Source organism: Sinocyclocheilus anshuiensis, unplaced genomic scaffold (assembly GCF_001515605.1).
Source record: "Sinocyclocheilus anshuiensis isolate Anshui unplaced genomic scaffold, SAMN03320099.WGS_v1.1 scaffold86, whole genome shotgun sequence".
NCBI lineage: Eukaryota > Metazoa > Chordata > Actinopteri > Cypriniformes > Cyprinidae > Sinocyclocheilus > Sinocyclocheilus anshuiensis.
The window spans coordinates 2634876-2655028 of NW_015547662.1; the positions used below are offsets into that span (position 1 = coordinate 2634876).

At 36.0% G+C, this 20153-nt stretch overlaps 1 protein-coding gene across 7 annotated transcripts in view; it reads right to left on the reverse strand.

The window, feature by feature from the left end:
• LOC107702353 (TBC1 domain family member 1-like) overlaps positions 1–18061 on the reverse strand; it is a 63412-nt gene extending 45351 nt beyond the window's left edge. For 4 of the 7 annotated variants that reach the window (XM_016504642.1, XM_016504640.1, XM_016504644.1 and 1 more), the window contains exons 1-3: positions 17877–18061; positions 16526–16829; positions 15545–15781 (exon numbers count right to left, since the gene is read on the reverse strand). In XM_016504642.1, coding sequence (XP_016360128.1) covers positions 15545–15781; positions 16526–16807 — 519 coding nt within the window. In that variant the 5' untranslated portion in view covers positions 16808–16829; positions 17877–18061. Of the gene's footprint in view, positions 1–6628; positions 6854–11006; positions 11245–15544; positions 15782–16525; positions 16830–17876 lie in introns of those variants that run through there. The other 3 variants (XM_016504641.1, XM_016504645.1, XM_016504646.1) reach the window with 3 other exon arrangements.
• Between the last annotated feature and the right edge of the window lie 2092 nt (positions 18062–20153).

Consider the following 20153-nt stretch of genomic DNA (forward strand, 5'->3'; position numbering starts at 1 on the left):
AAGTATATTATATTTTCCTTTTACAGCTGCAGCCTGAGGAAGATCCTGAAACACACCAGCAAACCCTAAAACAGACAACGGTTCACGGATGTTTTTCAGTCGCAGCAGAACTATGACTAAACTTTTGGGTGAAACTTGTTTACTTTTTTCTTACTTTTATTACTTGTGGGAAAACTTGAAACACTTTTAAATAAGTATAAAGAATGGCATTGGTTTTGTACATTTAATTTTTGTTTAATGTTATTAATAAAAATGTTGTTCAATTAGCATGTTTTTGTGTTTTGCTTTGGTACCGAAATTGGTACCGAGAACCGTGGATTTTCACTGGTATTGGTACCGAATACTGAAATTTTGGTACCATGACAACACTAGATTATAGCATACAAAATTGTTCTTTTAAGAACTGCTTGCTGAAAAGTTCTTTGGGGAATAGGGTTGTGACGGTGAGGAAATTTTCCCACCGGTTAATCGACGTGTGACAACACCGGTAATACCGGTATCACCGCGGGGCGTTCCTTCTTTTCCTCGCTTTCCTTCGCTTTTAAATAGCTTGTAAAAGCTGTGCGCGCGTTTTACTTTTACTTTCACTTTCAAATAGCGGCAATTCGGAGTAAAGCAATTGTTCGTTTTTAGTTTGTTTGAATTTTCTCTCTTTTCCTCGCATTCCTTCACTTTTAAATAGCTTAAAAGCGGCGTCCGCATTTTACTTTCACTTTTGAAGTAGCGGCAGTTCAGCGCCAATTGCGTCAAACTGATTTTAGCCTATATATAAAACATAGAACTTTTATTAACAAAACGAATAAAAATACTTGGGGAATTCAAATTTGTTCTTATATGGCACTAAGAGTGCATTGTTAATTTATCAACATTAAGAAACACATAGAAACGAATAACAGTTTTTGGGGAAATATGTCTTTTATCATTGCTAGTGTGATAGCTGCTGGAGGAAACATGAATTACGTTATTGATGAGTTACTTTACCATAAGGAAAATCTGAGTGTAAACGTCACTCCAGAAGAGGAGGGTTCAGAAGAACTACTGTATAAACATCAGCAGCAGTGACGGTGTGACAGACACACAGTCTTGCAAAACATTACCACTTTCAAAAATTAATTTCATGCTGAGAGACATGACACACTTCCATTTCCTCACAATGTTCTTAGTAGCTGGGTGGGAATATGATAAAGAATATACTTTGTTGAATTATAAGAACTATGCTATCCCTCAGAGAACATTTACTATAGTTTTCTCTGTTATGAATATGAGATTATCTAGAGAATCATTAAAACGCTCAACTGAAGGGTCAAAGATTACTGTGGTCAAAAAGTCTTCTCAAAAAAATAACAGTAATGAACTACATTTATGATATAGCTTGGGTCCATTAGTGTTTGTTTGTTTTTTCAGCTTTAGCAGATTAAAATTGTAAGCCTGATTGCCTATATAAGTAATAGCATACGTCTCCACCACAAAGACACATAATTTGATGTATCATTCCTGTCCATTAGACAAATGGAAGAATGTGTTTTCAACTACGCACAAAAGTAACAAAGATATGACTTTAAATTCCTTATGGAGGAAAGGCTATTCCACAATAACAAAGTAATACCACTCTATAACTCATCTCCATGATACTAAAAAGAGCAAAACTACCAGAGCATTTACCACCAACCCAGATGATTTTCCACAAAGGGCATTTTCAAACAAGTACTGTAGATATTTTCCAAAAACCCTCCTTTAACAAGGCCAAAAGCAGATGGATCTGTTACACTGGAATCTTGTTTTCTGCAGAAGTTGAGCTAATGTGAGTTGTTATAGTGTGTTTACACCAAATGTATCCCATCACACCTACATACTTATATTAATTAAGACAAATCCGGTATTAAAAAAACACTGCTTCAGATATAGTTCACTGACAGGCCTGCACAAATGGTCACCTCACTGTAAAGGGCAGTAGAGTGCATCTAAGCTGTTTGCACCAGACAGCTGCAGCATTTAGCTGCAGTTGGTTATTTTTCTGCTAATCAAATCTTTAATTCACTGGTATGCGGAGCGAAGTCTATTTCAGCAACATCCAAAGAAAAAACAAAAAGCCAAACAGGCTGGCCAAAGAGAACAGCGAACATTGGGAAAATACCTTAGGCTATATCACAAGCTCAATTTGGAGTTGTTTCATAAGCACGGAATTACAGGCTTGTGACCAGTAAGTCAATGTAGTTCCACCACAATCTACAGATTCTTGTATTGTCATTCATTAGCTGTTAAAGTATAATATTGCCACCACTTTGGATGGTCTTTTGTGGGACACGGTGAACTTTGTAGTAGGCTTCTGAGGCTGACTGTATGTGCAATGGCCCCAAAATTTGGACACGTCCCAGTTAAAGATGCTGCAACTGATTTAGTTGAATTTTACACAAAATGTCTCTGTAAACAGAAAAAAAAAAATAGAGAAATTGAGAGTTAGGGGAGCCACTCCCCTAACTCTCTCTTTCTCTATTTTTGTTTTTTTTGTATATAAATATACAAAAAAAAAAAAAAATACCTTTCTAGAATATCGGAAAACTAGTCATTCAGACTAGCCATTCTCTTCCTTTGAATAGTTTTGCATGTTCGGGTTGGCATGAATCAGATTAAATGTCACTTAGAGTGTTAAAACACATGAATGACAGAGCATTACACAAAATGTCAAAGCAAGTTGTATTTAACAAATAGGGAGCAGCAAAACTGACTAGTTGATGGGTTGCCTGAACGACTGGTTGACAAATCAAAGCATTAAAGGGACAGTCTACCCAAAAATTCGAATTTATCTGTGGAACACCAAAGAATATGTTTTGAAGAATGTTGGTAACCAAAGAGTTGCAGTTCCCACTGACTTTCATTATATTTATTTGACCATAAAATGGAAATCAATGGGAACCAAAACTATTTGCCTAACAACATTCTTCAAAATATCTTCTGTGTTCTATAGGAGAAAGAAAGTCATACAGGTTTGGAATAACATTAAGGTGAGAAAATGAGGTCCCCACATTCTTAAACCAATACACTTACACACAAACATACTCACTAGGGCTGTCAAAATGGCTGAAAAACTAAATTCGAATTTAAAATGCATAATTTCAGTTAGGGTAAAGAAAAGCTTTTGGCTTCTCTCCTGAGGCCACAAGAGGGTTAATACAAAGGACCGAAAGCCAATCACACAGATTACATTTTTAATTTAAAAACACGAGTTGCAGTGGGATGGGGGAGAAACCCCGCCATAAAGTCTCGAGATATGTTTTTTCAAAGTTAAAGTGCAATCTGTGTGAACGGCTTGGTTTCGGTTTTGATGTAAACAACATCTTCCCCGCATTGATTGTTCTCTTTTTCTGCAATATTTTGAATGAACAACGTAGCAGCGCCGCATCCAGTGGGTTCAACCGGATAGGCTAACAAAAACATTAAAATGCAACGACACTTACATCGTCATCGCATCTCGTGCGCCACTGGCTGCCTGACGCACACCTAAAATTCGAATGCAACATTTTTGCATTCGAATTAGGATTTTTATTTTAAATTCGACGAATATTCCAAATTATAATTTTTTTTTGAAAGCCCTACCGTCGTGTAGGACTTTTCGCCGCATTTTGCGACAGGATACACACACAGCAGTGGTCAACCGTTTGACGGCAAATAAAAGAGCTTCAACACCGCCATCGTCTGTATGCACGTAGAAATAATTAACTGCATTTGAAGCTTTCATAAAATTAAAAATGAAACACCCAAAACTGTACATGGCATTATCATTCACGATTATACGTGAAATTCCGGAGGGGACGTCGGATGGCATCACGTGGGGACGTAATGACGTGTGCCATTAATCGAACTATGAACTATAACATGTAAAACAGGAACATGAAAGGAATATTCTAAAAGCAACTCATGTAAACACCAAATCATAATATTGGCTTATTTAGAATAAGGTAAATAATTAGATTACTGATGTCCATGTAAACGTAGTCATTGTGTATTACGAATATATCCTCTTTTGTAGGTTGCTTTGAATAAAAGCAATTGCTAAATGTATAAATGTAAATAAATTACCATTTTTATTTTTGTGTGTGCTATCCTTTAAGAATGCCTGAAGACAACCAAAACTAGTTGACCATCATCAAACAATAGTTAATCTGTTTAAAATGAAGACACAAAGTAATTGGATGCTTTCTGGTTCTTAAATGTTAGTGGAAAATGTTTATAGATAATGTGATACACCTGCTAGGACCTAGGAAGGGAACTGACTTCCTACATACCAGCAAATGACCTTGGGTCATATTGGTTAAAAGTGAAGTTAGAAAAACTCTTGCGTTATTTGTTTGCAGATGCAACTTAGTTTGATATTTTAATTGTGGCTTAAATTGTTTAAATGTTTTGGGGTCACAGTGTAAGTATATATACAGACAAAGAAGGTAGCTAGTATATTAGGGCAGAGAGCATAGTAAACTGTGCGTATGTATATTTGTGCTGGTTTGAACTTACTGCACCCTCAGCTATCTGATGGAGATGTGGAGATGTTGCCCAGTAATCTGATCAGCTAAAGAACTCTTCAAAAGGCTGCTATGTGGGCAGTGTGGTACAAACCCTTTGGCTAATCAAAGCTATCGCACAGCTGAATGTTTCTGAATGAGTGCTTTTCATTAGAGCCCTGGTCAGAAACCAATCCATGCATTTTCTTTTTTTATGTGCCTAGGTCTGATTCAGCATGCCCTAGTGTGTGAGTCAAAGTGTGTGCATGTTTATGTGAAGACGGTTGGGCCTGATCATCAGAATTTCAGGATATGAGATCAGGATATTATGTTGAATACTGACTCATCATCTGTCTTAAATAAAGGTGTTAAAAGACTTACTGTGAATCCAGAAGCACAATCAACCATTGTCTAGTGTTAGTAGATCCAAAATCTCAGCTCTTTTTATTGCATTCATTGCTCAATTTACTTTAATAATTATACATATTTCAGAGTGAAACTGGATATTAAAAAATATAACATTTTCCAACATGACTTTATCCATCAGGATAATAGTTGGATAATGAAAAATGGGCTTTCCATACCAGAATGGAGCCAGACCAGAATGCGAGTTTGCAGTCTACTCTCCTCCTGAATATGAAGAGGCTTTTTTGATGAGGATGTGGAAGCTCAAAGCCATCCTCAAAAGCATCTTGACACAGCCAACTGGTAATGCTTTTTTTCAATTCTATTGTTGGCGTAACCTTAATTTTAATACTGTTAACTACAATGAAATTACTTTAGAAAAGAATTACGAAGCCATTATTTGGCTATTGGTTAACAATAACCAATAACACACACAGCCTAACTGGCATAAGCCTATTTTAAAACAAATTTTAAAAGAGAAACAAGTTATAAGTATAGTATTCCTGTAGCTCAAAAAGAAAAGCATGGTGCTAGCAACCCCAATGTCATGGGTTCAATTCCCAGGGAATGCTTGAACTGATCAGATGTATACCTAAAACGCAATGGAAGTCACTTTGGATTAAAGCAAATGCATAAATGTATTATTCTGATGAACGATTACGAACAATGTTACAAAGATTACAAAGCATTTATATTACTTTTTGAATAATGTGCATTGATGAACTGAAAATTCTGTCATCATTTACTCAACCTCATGTTGTTGATGAAAGATTGTTCATTTTTGGGTGAACTATCGCTTTAAGTAGGTTTGGATCCAAAGCAGGCCTATAGTTTAACACTAAGATCTATCAGCACACCCATAGAGTTCATCTGAACGTGGTTTTGTGAGCTGTGACTAATTTTAACCAGCCAAAATAACCTGAATAGCTTTTATCTGTATAACTGCGTTTCATAAACATGCAATAATCTCTAATCTGATTTCTGATCTGCTTGTACCTTGCTTAAAGGGTTAGTACACCCAAAAATTGGCTTTAATCTATTTAGTGCAGCATTATAAAGGAATAATTTGATTGGCTACCACAGTGTGAGAGTAATTTAATTGGCCGTTTTTATGAGAATAGGATGACAACAAGAAAACAACTAAACAGGAAGAAATGTAACACGCTTAAATGCTCACAGATCAGTCTGGATGCAATGCTTATGGTGAAAGCAACAGAAATCCTGTTGAAAACCACACTGCAGAAGATCATTAATCATCAAATGATATTTAATGGACTTTCAATCTATGTAAATCAAGTCTCTTCTTTTTGTTAATAATCTCATGAGTCCAAGGTTGCAAGCTTTTGTGCCAAAGATGATGAACTTGTAAATTCAAGTATCAACAAGACTTGTCTTGCATAAGAGCCTGTTGCAACCAGGAATATCAGAGAATTTTTGGCTGCTAGCTACAACTATGCATAAGCAGACCATAATGTCTTCATTCTAGCTAGGATGCCAAAATAAAATGAACTAACCACACAACAGTTCAGATGCTTCAATGGTCAAAGTTTTGCTTCCAGCCTAATTGTTGAGGAAAACAACAATGGGAACCATGTTGTCATGCAAATGACTAGTAAACAAATAAAGGATGTCAAAGGAAATATATGATACACATTATTTACGTTACACTGGAAATGTTATGATCATAAGTAACAATGAACACTTTCTCATACACTCGTATAACTCACCTGACTGAGCCATCTACGCAGAGAAGGCATGTCCAAACCTGATCGTCACCTTCCTGTGTTCTCCCTCATCCCAGCTTTCCTCACTTTTTTCTCACTTTCCTGCGTCCTCACCTTTACTTTCCTATACCTTCAGATGGTAAGTGTGAGTCCCTCAAAGCTTTCTCTGTTCTTTTCTGTCCCTCCCTCTCTCTCTCTCCCTCTCTTAGCTGTTCCTCTGCTTTTTAGGACCTAGGGCTGACTCTGGCTCCGCCTGCCCTGCTGATTCAGAACAATGTGGTTCAGCCAGAGCGGCGTACCGTGACATCTTTCTAGGAAGATCACCTTCAGAAACACAGCAAAGTTACAATCTCTCATACTCTCCTCCTCCCTTCTCTTCTCTGCTCTCTCTGGGATGGCTTTATCTGTGGTAACAGTGTCTGATTGTGTGGAGGTTTGCTTACAGTTAGGGCTGTCACGGTGAGGGAATTTCCCTTGCGGTAATTTTGAGTGGCTCAATAGCGCGGTATGCGGTATTATCGCCATACATATATATATATATATATATATATATATAATTCATGTGTGTATGTGTTACGATATAACTAACGAGGTCATATTCAGAAGACAATGAAACCAAAACCAAATAGAGTTGAAACAGGAAGTGAAGTAAACAAAAGAGAATGACAAAATAACGGTCCACATAACAGAACATAAACCTGAAAATAAGATCGTTAGGCTATCGTTAGCCTATATGTATAACAGTTAGCCTAGTTGTAATCTGATCTTCTAATCTGACTGGACAAGAGACTTTCTATTGATATTTCCTCCGGCGCGCGTTCTAGACGGTCTGTCAGTCAGTGCAGTTACAGTGTTGCGCCACAAGGTGGTGGAAAGGGACTGTCATTCAACTACACGTTCAAAAACACTGATTCATTCATTCAAAGAGACGTAATGAAACACGCTGTTGAAATCATTTTAACTTTGAGCGCCACTTTAGAAGGCTCAGCTGACCAGCTATGCATCGATGCTAAGTAGGGCTGGGCAAAAAAATTGATTTTTTCGATTAATTGTTTTTTTTAAATGACGTCGATTCGATATCGATTCTCAAAAGCCGCAAATCTTTATATCGGTCATCTGCCACCCTGCTTTCCAAGATATCGGTACCGGCTGTCAAACAAACAATTTCGGTCGACCACTAATTTTCTTTCATTATTTGACATTATGGAACTGAAAACTGGGGAAGGAATGTGCTTGAATATAAAAATGTCACATACTCTTAAAAAAATGTGCTTTATAAAACTTAAGGATGGGACTTATTTTATACACTGGGAATTGGTTTGCTAATGATAACTGGGCAAATCACACCAGATTGATACAAGTATTCAAAAACAAAATAATATATCTACAATCTCTTCATATCTATATATATTTATCTAGACAGATAGATAGAAATTTAAGATTAGAATGATAACTTTTTTTTTAGAAAAATATGCAATGACGAATCATTCAAAAAAAGACCAGGGATATTTATAATAAGTAAATAGGGTCAATTTTAACTTCATATTGATTGATTTGAAGAAAAATATAATCTCTAGACATGCTTGTGGTGCAAGATGCACCTTTTCAAACTTCTGCTATTATTACACATCCCTCTCTGTCGTGAACAAGAAGCCACAGTTTTCTGTGCCCAAGAACACTTAAGACAGACAAACACATGGTCTGTTTTTACTCAGTAACACACATTCACTCACTCACTCACTCACTCACTCACACAGAGGAAGTCAGGAGGGTTGGAACAGTGAGTAATCCAAAAATAAAGAGAAGTCAGTGCCCTTTCAGCTTAGCATGAACACAGAAGAGCAGAAAAGGCCCTAACAAACAGCTCCTGACCTTCAGTGGATGAGTGAAAGCGGCAGGCAGCTTTGGTGAAGATCAGGTTATTATTAGCAAACAAAGCACCAAGATCTGAACTCATTCAACAACTTAAACCAGTCAAAGTGAATGGAGGTTGAACTGCTTTGGGCATTTTTAACTACAAATACCTTGACAGTCAAGTTGATGAACAACTTGGGTGAGTCACAAACAGCTTAAACGTCTTTAGTGCTGGCATAATCATTAAAAAATAGCTGGCCTCAGCACTTCGATGCAACACCAAACCTATTAACATCTAAACAAGGGAGGGGGAGAGAGAGACACACAGAACACAAGGGAGTCTGGGAAGTGCCACACAGTTCCAACCCGGGAAAAAAACAGCTTTGACTTTATCCAGACACACACACACACACACCTACCTATACACAGAATGCTGGAAAACTTCTGGACAAGAGGGACAAACAATCCAGACAAATGTCAAAGATAATTTACTTTAACATTCTTTTAAATCACTGTGTCATTTCACTAATATTTACATTAATGTATCTGTCATATTTCACTGTGTTATAGACTTTTAAAACAACAGTGTGATAAAACAAAATGATATTCCAAACACATTTCCCATGAGTACAAAACCACCGCACACAAACTAACAAGACCACTATCTCAAAGTTCAGGTTTTTGAGGTCAGCAAGTCACAGGAACAAAGAGGAAATACTAGATGATGATGTCGTTTAATTACCACAACTCAACTAAAACAGCTAAATTAGTCATATGGTTAGGAGATAAAATGCAAGGAACAGCCCATATATGGGTAGCTGCATGACAAGCAATGACAGCAATGTCCTGCAGTGTTAAATGTTATAGTTATTATAGCATTATAAACAACATTATTCTAATTATTGTATGATTATTATACATGCAATTTTATGACATCATATTTTGATTAAAATTAGTAAAATATTTAAAAGTGAGAATTTATCAAAAAAATGCATTTAAAAATACAGATGCACCGATTGCAATTTTCTTGGCCAATTCCGATGACCGATTTTTTTTGTAAGTGTGACCTGCCAATACCGATTTTTGCAGATTCCGATTTTCTTTCGATTTACTGACAGCATCGATCGATGCATCTCTATTTAAAAATGTAATAATCAATGTAACAAAAACTTCAGTTAGAATAGTTTTATTAAAACTCAGACTAACAGTGTAAAAGTGTGATTATTTTATGTGAATAATAATAAAATACATATTAGAATAATTACAACAGTTTCATTTAAATTATATATATATATATATATATATATATTTATATATAGCAGTATTAACAACACACACAAAACTACAGGTTTTTAAGTTCTGCGTACACGCACAGGTTGAGGAACTTTTTAAAAGAAGGAGGGAGCACCGGTCACATGAAGTGGAACTGAGCGTGGGACACGTGACCGTCTGTGACACACAGCTAGAAATGAGGTGGATCCATTTACTACTGAAGAATATGTGGCAGCCAAACACACAAAACACCACAAGAAGACCTGAAGGGACTACTGAATTACACTGAGCACAACACATCTACAAAGTTATAGAAACCAGACGGTGAGATGGCCACTACAAAAGTGAACACAAAACACAATATGACAGGCTGGGAGAAAATGACTAATTATATTCATTGCCCTCCTTCATTCATGTGCAAAAACAGCTTTTATAGTCTATGTAAATGATTGATATCCCTCATGCACACTTCCCCATCTTGTTCTTGACTTTCCTTCCTCTCACAATACATCTGAAACTCCATCAATCTCACTCCACAATGATCCGAGTGTCATTAGTCTATGAACAGACTGCTGTTTGAATGAGCACCACCCTTTTGCTCTCAACATTTTTCAACATGTTTGATACATTATGTTGAATTTACATATAAAGCACTTTAAACCATCTCAACTCCAAAAATCAGCTTTCAATAAGTCTGATCCCTTCCTACATGAAGATAAATGACTGTGCAATACAGCTACAGTAAACTATCAAATAACCACCATGTTACCTAGATTAATTTAGACCAGTATGTACAATACCACTGTTTGACCTTAACCATAATATTCGAAGTAGCCTATTACTTTATTAGCAAACTGACAGACTGTTTATGTCTCAAAACACAGTGAGCTGCCTACCTAGACAGCATAGTGGTCCCCTTCGGCGCATTATGAACATTTGAATCGATGCCCAGAAATGCTGTCTAGATAGGCAGCTCGGTACGTTGAAACAGATCCACTAAGACAACTTCACAAAGAAAAAGTTAATTATCTAAATATACTTTATAAGGATTTATATAAACAATTCATTATTCGCTCTTCACAGGGGGGAAAACGAAACAATTTAATGAAATAACAACGGAATTAATTATTTTTCAGTGGGCTAATGTTCAGTAAACTCTTATTAGTGGCTAACCGACTAGCTAAGCATGCTAACACACGTAACGTTACACTTTCCAAATTAACAAATTCCAAACAAACTTTATAAAGGTACTCACGGTCTCCTGCTCGCTTTTCACATCCCTCCGCAGTAAATGAAAGATGTGAAAGCGCGCTTTCCTCGCTTCAGCCATCCAGATCTAATGGAGAAAGCCAGACTACTCGGAGTTTGTAGTGTGTGTAGCCGTTTGAACGGCGCTCGGTGGGATGTGACGGCAACATTCACAGGATGAGAGAAAATTCCACTGGAGGATCAGATCATATCACATCCACGGGAAGACAACCCTGACAGTCTTGTGCTTGGTGGAAAGTGTTCAATTTAAGCTTACAAAATAAGTTTCATGTAGATCACATGGGAAGGGTGTTGCAATAATCTAGTAACTAGTTGCAATATAAATAAACACATTTTTGGTTATGTTTAGACTAGGGTTAAGATTATTTATAAATAATAATATTAATGGTTGTTGACTGAAATAATTATTCACTCTCCGCACATTACATATTTTCCAAGATCAGGATTTGACCACCACCTGGTGGCAGATAGGATTTACAGTCACTTGATAGACTGTTCAAACATAGTATTTTTTTTCTATTTTATAGGATATTTTTAATCAGAAATGATCATGTGACACTTTATAAACTGACAAACTGTAGGAACATATAGCTATGGCATAACAGAATAAACTGACAGATTGTATAAATTTGCTTTTTTTATTTAATAAAATATTTTTCATTACAAAATTTTAATTATAACAATGTATAAACTGATAGACTGTAGAAACATTTTCTCCAATTTAATACTTTTTCATTGCAAATTTTAAACATTTTATTAAACATAATTTTTAAAATATTTTAGAATTTATGTCATTTGCTTTAATGACTATCACACTGTCCAGCATAATTTGATAATTATCCAAAGAGCATCTTGTGCTTCAATGAAAGCAAAAATATCTATCGTTTTTCAACAAAATATTTTACATCAAAACTTTATTTAGAGATTTAAATGTGTAATAAATATGCTGTCAGATGTTTGGACCCCATACGTTGAACCAAAGTGACTCTCCAAAATTCCACACTAAATTAAATATATTCAGTGAGTCAAGTTTTTTTTTTTCAAACTGTACTGTCTTCTTCTTCTTCTTTAACCTAAAGCAAGTTTTTTGTGGCACATTTTATTCTATTCTGTCCCAAACACACACAAATCTGTTTCTCTATCTCTCTGTCCTACTTAAATTGATCCTGTCCCTTGACACTGTAACAGAGATCTATCTAATCTTTTTTTTTCCATTACATTTTCTGTAGCTATTGAGAATTTTACCTCTGTCCAAGCTGCATGTACATGTGGGGTACTGCAGGGTTCTGTTTTAGGCCCTGTTTTGTTCTCTTCTTCCTTTAGCCAAGATCTTTCGGAAGTATCAGATCTCATACCATTTTAATGCAGATGATATACAGCTTTATCTTCCAATGTAACCAGATTAGAAGAACATATCTCTCCAGTCTCTGGTTGACCGTGTGAGTGAAGTCAAAATTTGGATGACGGATAATTTTCAAAAAACATACTAAACAGCAAACACGTCTCACTCCTTATTAATACTTAAAGCATTATAAATATATTACATGAGCCATAGAGGCAGTGCAAAAGAAAATTAATTCTTGTTTTATCTGGAATAATGTTAAATAATTAAATAAATGTCAAAATACATAAAATTTTGAATATAGCCACAAAACTTAAACATTATACATGTTGGCATGTAACTAGCTTAACAAAATCACTTAACTTTGTTTGTGTAAAGTCACATTAAATTTTTCACCTCCTATGGTGTTCCATCATAGGTCATTCATTTTAAAGGGGTCATATGATGCGATTTCAAGTTTTCCTTTCTCTTTGGAGTGTTACAAGCTTATTGTGCATAGATAAGATCCCTGAAGTTGCAAAGACTAAAGTCTCAAAACCAAAGAGATATTCTTTATCAAAAAATAATGATCTTTAAAAAAGCATCATATGACCCCTTTAATAATAAAATATTGTGATGTACAGCATCACCATATACTGTATAATTCATCTCCATACATCAGTACTGTCTCTTGAACATACTAACATAAAAAATAACTCTCATAATGAGGCTTTGGATGATATAAAATTACAATTAAAAGTCTATCATAAATGCACTAAATCCTTTAAGCACATAAATCCTTTTCTAAAGGTACACTTTTGAACCTTTAAGGTACCAATATGGCCTCTTTAGGTTCAAAGGTGTGCCTTTTGAAAAGGCACTGCCCCAGTGACAACTTTTGTACCTTTTTTTCTGAGAGTGTAGATTTCTAAAATGTGGTTATACAGAATAAGGCATTAATATGTGCTTTATAAGTACTGATAAACAGCCAATATGCTAGTAATATGCATGCTAATTAGCAACTAGTTAATTGTGAATAGTGTTCCCTAATCTAAAGTGTTACCGTAAAATCAAATTGTTTCCAGATGGCTAGTGGGATGCCACCTTAACCAGAAGTTCATTCATCTAGTGAAAATGGAGTTAGACAACTTTGCAGACCAAACACCTTTTTTATGGAAAAATTTATTTTAAGTGCTTTAACAAAAATGTAAGCTTAAGTAATATTTTGACAAAAAAAAATCTAATTTGCAAGTGCATTACTACAAACCATATTTTTTGGGCAAAATTACATGAAATGAAAATTCACCCTATTTCTTTTCTAAATGCATGTTATTGATATTATTGTGAACGATTCATCCAATCATTTTTTTTGACCTCATAATTTTTAATGAAAAGGTTATGACCCATTTATTTACCTGTTGAAACTACAGACTTTTCTCTGGTGACGTATGCCGGATTTCTCCAATCCTTTACTCTGCTTAAACTCCGGCCCTTCACAATCAACTGCAAGCTTGCATTCTCTTTTGAATCCAACGTTGACATCTCAAAATCCAATCAACAGCTGATGAACAGAACCAAGTCACCACCCTGCATTTGTTTCTATTTTGATAATCCATTACACTCAGATGTACATCGCAATATAGAAGAAAATATCTTTCACTCCTGTTTCATCAGGACTTTAAGTTACCCATAAAACACATGCCATAGCTTAAATGTGACTTGTTATTTTCACAGGTGTCACTCTAATATTACAGAGACATAATGAACAACATGAAAGGATACAAAGGCATTTGTAAAGCACATCTGCGAGGCCTCAGTCTTGCATGAAAGATGCGGAATTATGTTTGTTTGAATTATGGTTAAATTGGCTGCAAAGCTAACATGAAAGCTGATAATTTATGGATAAATGAAGAGGTCATTCAACTGTTGTTTTTCAGTTTAAAAAAAGATCATAGAGCATGTGAAGTCGAGGGAACACCACTATGATCTGCATCTCAGACATTCAGACTTGCACGCACACACTGATTTTGGAAAGTGACAGGTTGTTAAAAGACCTGCACCTGTCTATCTCTCTTTCTATCTCTCTGTCTGTTTACCACGACAATAGAGTCACCAGGAGTCCGTAGCCACATTGTGGCTGGCTCACTGACACAGGAAATGGTTACTATGACAACTTAGATCTACATCCTGCCTAAATGCGGGAAGCTTCACAATTTATATCTCCTTATACTCCATCACTATGAGCCAATATTCATGAACATTCTGTCCACTGTAATAAACCACCATGGTTTACCACTACAACAAAGACATCCTTTTGTTCTCTTATTTCACGCAACATCCTAAACAACTTAGCAACTGCCTACCTGCAACACTCTAGCATAGTTGGTGATATGTTTGTTTGCATGGACACCACTCTTGTAAAATGACATTCTGGTTGTTCTCTCTGATTGTCATTGTGCTGTTATGGTACTGTGTCTTATTAACACAAAACTCATGCATGCACAGATGCACACACCCATAAGGAGGGAGGGCTGACATTTAAACATCTGAGCTTTCCCTCATCAAAAGATTCACTTCAAAGTCATATGTGAGAATAACACCTATGGTAAACCTCTAACAGTCATAAACACAATAATCTCAAATCTACCAACACTAATTTATTGTTATAGTGGCACTGCTTGGTATGGAATACAAATCTAAAAAAGGTAATTGTGACCTTTATCTCAATAATATTACCTTTATCTCACAGTTTTTCTCACAGGTTATATCTTAAAATTCAGACTTTTTTCCCCCAGAATTGCGAGTTTTTATCTTGCAGTTGGGATTTATTAACTCACAATTCTCTTTTTTTTTTTCTCAGAAATCCAAGATTATATCTTACAATTGCGAACTGACATCTCGCAATTCTGACTTTTCAGGTAAGGTTGTCTAAAAAAAAGAATTGTGAGATGTAAATTCGCAATTCCAAGAAAAAAAGTCAGAATTACAAGATGTAAATTCAGATTTCCGAGACAAAAAATGTCAAAATTGCGAGATGTAAACTCAGAATTCTGCAAAAAAAAAAAAAATCAGAAATATGAGATATAAACTCAGAATTGTTAGAAAAAAAGGCAAAATTGTGAAATAAGTTGCATTTACCTTTTTTATATTTGTATTCTGTATTACTCAATTAAATGCTACTAATCCAAAAAATGTCCCCTTACCTTCATGTGGTCCTGGCAGCGGAATACATAGCAGGCTGCTTTCTTCTCCTCTCTGAGCAGACAGCCAAAATAGCTGGGTTCTTGGCTGTTGTGAATGAGTTTGGTGATACGATGAGGCCTGTGATCAAACAGAACCATATGTTGCAATGGGTCCCATGGCTTCCCCGGGCCTGCCGTCTCCAGAATGCAGCACACTTTACTGGATGAGATCTTCAGCACCACAGGCTGATCTCGAACCTTGGACAATCAGAGAGAAAAAAATACAAGTAAAGAAGTACCAAAAAGTGCCATGATGCCAACAAGATATTCTATATATGTACATAATATAGTACAACAATATAGTCAATAATAAGTACCATAGTATTTTTATACTAATAATACTTCTTTGTATACTTTCTTTCTGAAAATGTTGGGGTCAGTAAGACTTTTTTTTTAAATAATACTTTTATTCAGCATGATCAAAACTGACAGTTGAGACATTTGTTATGTTTTCCATTTCAAATAAATATTCTCTTGAACTTGCTAAGAATCCTGAAAAAAAAAATGTATCACTGTTTCCAAAAAAATATTAAGCAGCACAACTGTTTTCAACATTATAATAATCAGAAATGTTTCTTGAGCATCAAATCAGCATGATTTAAATTGATTTCTGAAGGATCATGTGACACTGAAGACTGAAGTAATGATGCAGAAAACTCAACATTGCATCACAGGAATAAATCATATTTGAAAATGTATTAAAATACAATATAGTTATTTGAAACTGAGAAAATATTTATTTATATATTAATGATATGCATAAGAGACTTCTTTCAAAAACATAACAGACTAACAGACCCCAACTTTTAAACAGTAGTGTATCTTTACAATACATTTACAATTAGGCTTTACATCATTGTTTTTGTTTTATTTTTTTATTATTTATTTTTTTTATAACATGTATTTTTAATATTACATTTAATTAGTATCAAATAATCTGACCTCTGGAGAGTGAGCACCATTGAATTCAAGGTTTCTGTTATTTTCCCCCAGCCGCTGCCTCCGTATCTCAGCCACAACCCAGGGGAGCATCGCCATGGTGGTCTGTGGATGGATGGCCAAAGATCCAACCAGAGTTAGCCTGTACTGAATCTCCTCTTCCTCTTCCTCTTTCTTCCTCTTATCCTCTGATCCAGGAAGTGTTTGGGCACAGAGAGGGTGAGCTTTGATTGGGTCATCTCTGGGTTTGACTTCAAAACAAATGCCCTCCATGCTCCTAATCATAAAATGAGGAACTAGGTGTAACCTCAAAAGACAAAAAAACACCAACATTAATGAAACATGCATGTGGTTTTATGAGCAGATACATGTAGGGTGCAACACACTTCATTGTCTATGACAAACCCTTTGCGTACATCTTCATCAACTTTGCCATTTGCAGGGGATTAAAACAGCTTACTCTGAAAGCCCCTGCAAATGTTACAGAAGGACACAGGCAAAGAAAACCTTTTCTCTAAGATTCTCTTTATAAATTACAACCTTGAGAAAAAGTTATCTTACTGTTTGTAAGATAACTGAATATTATTTAACTACATGACAACATTTCTCATTTTCATTTCAATTTTTAAAGTTTTTCCATGTAATATTTATATTTTGTTTTCTTTAAACTTCATTTCAATTGTCAAAAAATTATTTTTAGCTGACAATAACAACATGTGCTTCATGTGGTAACATCTAAATTAAATGGTTAGTCTAATATAACCTAGAATCATCTGACTGCATTGTTACACCAACAAAAGTCATTTTAAGGATCAGAGCAGGTAGAACTAACAATTGCTCATTTTTTTATCGTGCCAAGGTATGCACCCTATTGGGAGGCACCCAATAGACTTCGCTAATAACTACAAAAAGGCATAAAAATAAGTGTTATAAGATAAGATCATGTCAAGGTCACATTGCAAATCTGGCTTTGAAGCATTGGAAGATATTGTCCTCCTGCACTGATCTGAGACCTTCCTCATGTGGCACAAACACACTGAAGCCAACAGCGAGTATAAATAGCCAAGCTAATGAGAAACAACTGCTATTTACAGAGAGGTCAACAGAAAGTTTCTCTGATGGCAAGAAGTCAACATTTCATAAAAATACAAGAGGGGTCATGGAGTCATAGCAAACCAACTCACAGGTCATCTAAAAAAAAACAAAACTCCAAATATCAAGATTTTAAGGACAGGTGGCAAGGTCATAGGTTTGCTACAGTGCCATATTTTGCTATAGATAAGTCACTTTGAATTAGGCATTCTATACAATCAATGAACTTTAGCATAGAAGACGATTTTTAACTTTCACTTACCTTTACACACAATGCACCGCCTTGAGGAAGTGCTTGACAGTCCCGTTAGTTTTTGACAATGCAGACTGTCCTGATTTTCAGGCTGTCCTTTTTCCAAAATAGTCGATTAATCACAGTATCTGTCGCACCCATAGCAATAACACGGAGTAGTGTGACCAGCGAGCCTGTGACTGAGGACTGAGGAAGTCTTCAGCTCTGACGCTTGAGTGAACTTCTGATGATGTGCAGGTCACGCGGAGAGAGAAGGTCTTACAGCACCAGCAGGAAACGAATGAAAACAAATCTTTTTTCAGTCCGGTTGTGCTTTGAAATCCACTTCACATGTTAAAACTGCGAAGTTTTATTTTGAAAGCTTCTCTACAGTTTAAAGTTATCGTTTAAAAAGAAGAAGAAGAAGAAGAAAACTGTCATTATTACTCATTCTCATGCTGTTTCCCGTGTGACTTTCTCTCTTCTGAGGAACTCGAAAGGAAATGTTCAAATTGATGACTGACAGTCAGCATTCACTTTAATTGCATATTTTAAAAAGGGAATAGTGATGAGGGGGAGCAAATAATGACAGAATTGTCTTTTTTTGGTGAATTTCCTTTCAATTTTGTTGTCACAGTCCGCGAAATTATGTAAAATCTATAACTCCATGTTACTGTACACCGTCAAAGTAGCTAGTTAATGTGTAATAGTGTATTCTTAATCATTATTGTATTTAATAGTATGCACATGCAATATGTGTATTATATAGAAACTGCAAAGTGTTACCCAAAATAATGTGCCGTTATCGTACCTGCCGCTCCACTGTCCAGTTTGATTGACCCCTGTGCGCAGCTTTTGCGCCTCATTTATGACACAGCTGCTGTCCTCGGGTTTGTGTTTCACAAACCGAAAGTAAAGACCACTGCGAGCTCCACACACACACACACACACACACACACACACACACACAGACAGTCACAGCTGTGCAAGACTATAAATAAAGAGGTGTATAGAATGACCGAGATTGCTTATAGCCAAGTTAAAAATAAAGCAAAATAATACACAATTATAGACTAAAACTAATATAAAACCAAATATAGACTTTCACTGGACAAAAAATAATCGGTCTAAATAGGTAAGTATATATCCTCCTGACTACCAGGAAAAAAAAACTTCCCCAATTGTTTGGAAGGCAATAAGCATTCTGAAAACTTTTTTTTTTTTTTTTATGTTTATTTTCAAAATATCATGTGTCCACTACAGTGGACATCAGAAACTGAACCAAACCATAATGACAATAAGTAAATCCCAAAGAAAATACCAACGTCAACAGGTCAGCGCTACTGGCCTGTAGTCATTGGGGACACAGGGCCGTGCTACTTTTGGTACCGGCACTAAGCAAGATGTTTTCCATAGCACTGGGACCCTCTCCAGATATAGGCTCAGGTTAAAGATGTATTGTAGCACACCACAAAGTTGCGGGGCACAGGCTTTCAGTATTCTTGGACTGATTCCATCAGGGCCCACAGCCTTTGTGGAGCTAAGCCTGCTCAATTCCCTTCTTACTTGATCCTCTGAGATGGTGATGGTTCCAGAGGAATCTGGTGTAGTGGTCACTACATGGGGGGGATGGACTGGTGAATGTGTAGAGAAGTTATAGGAGGGGAGCATTTGAGACTTCACATCAAATCTATTAAAGAAAAGATTAAGCTCATTAGCATGATCTCATTAATATATAATATTTTTGTTATACTATGGGCTATCTACAACAATAAAAGAACCAAAACCCCAGAAGACACTGAGCAAATAAATATAACAAACAACATAAATAAACTATTTCCTTGTTTTCCACCTTTTTTATGTACGGAAATCACGATTTCTCCCGTTTTATCTCACAGACACACAGTACAGACATGCACTCGCGCACACACGTGGAGACGCGGACAGCAACTTGTTTCTCAGTAGCGAGGTTCTTGAAGCAGTTCAACTTAAAGATTCGCTATTAGTACACGCTGCGGCTGGAGATGCACAGACGCAGGTATTCACGCGCTAAATCTCTCTCTCTCTAATAAGTGCGTTAGACTGCATTAATAACTGCGTTAGCAAGCCTCTGTTATTAGCTCTAAAATGACGTTTTGGAAATTGCAATGGAAGGTTTATGAGGTGCACAAGAAATTAGTTCAACACACACGAGATTTCAGGACGGAAACATGACAAATGTCTAAATCATCTTAACAATGTCTTGATGTGTGGTTGTGACTCCAGGCCGTTAAAATTATTAGAGAAATAATGCACTCCCGAAGTGGT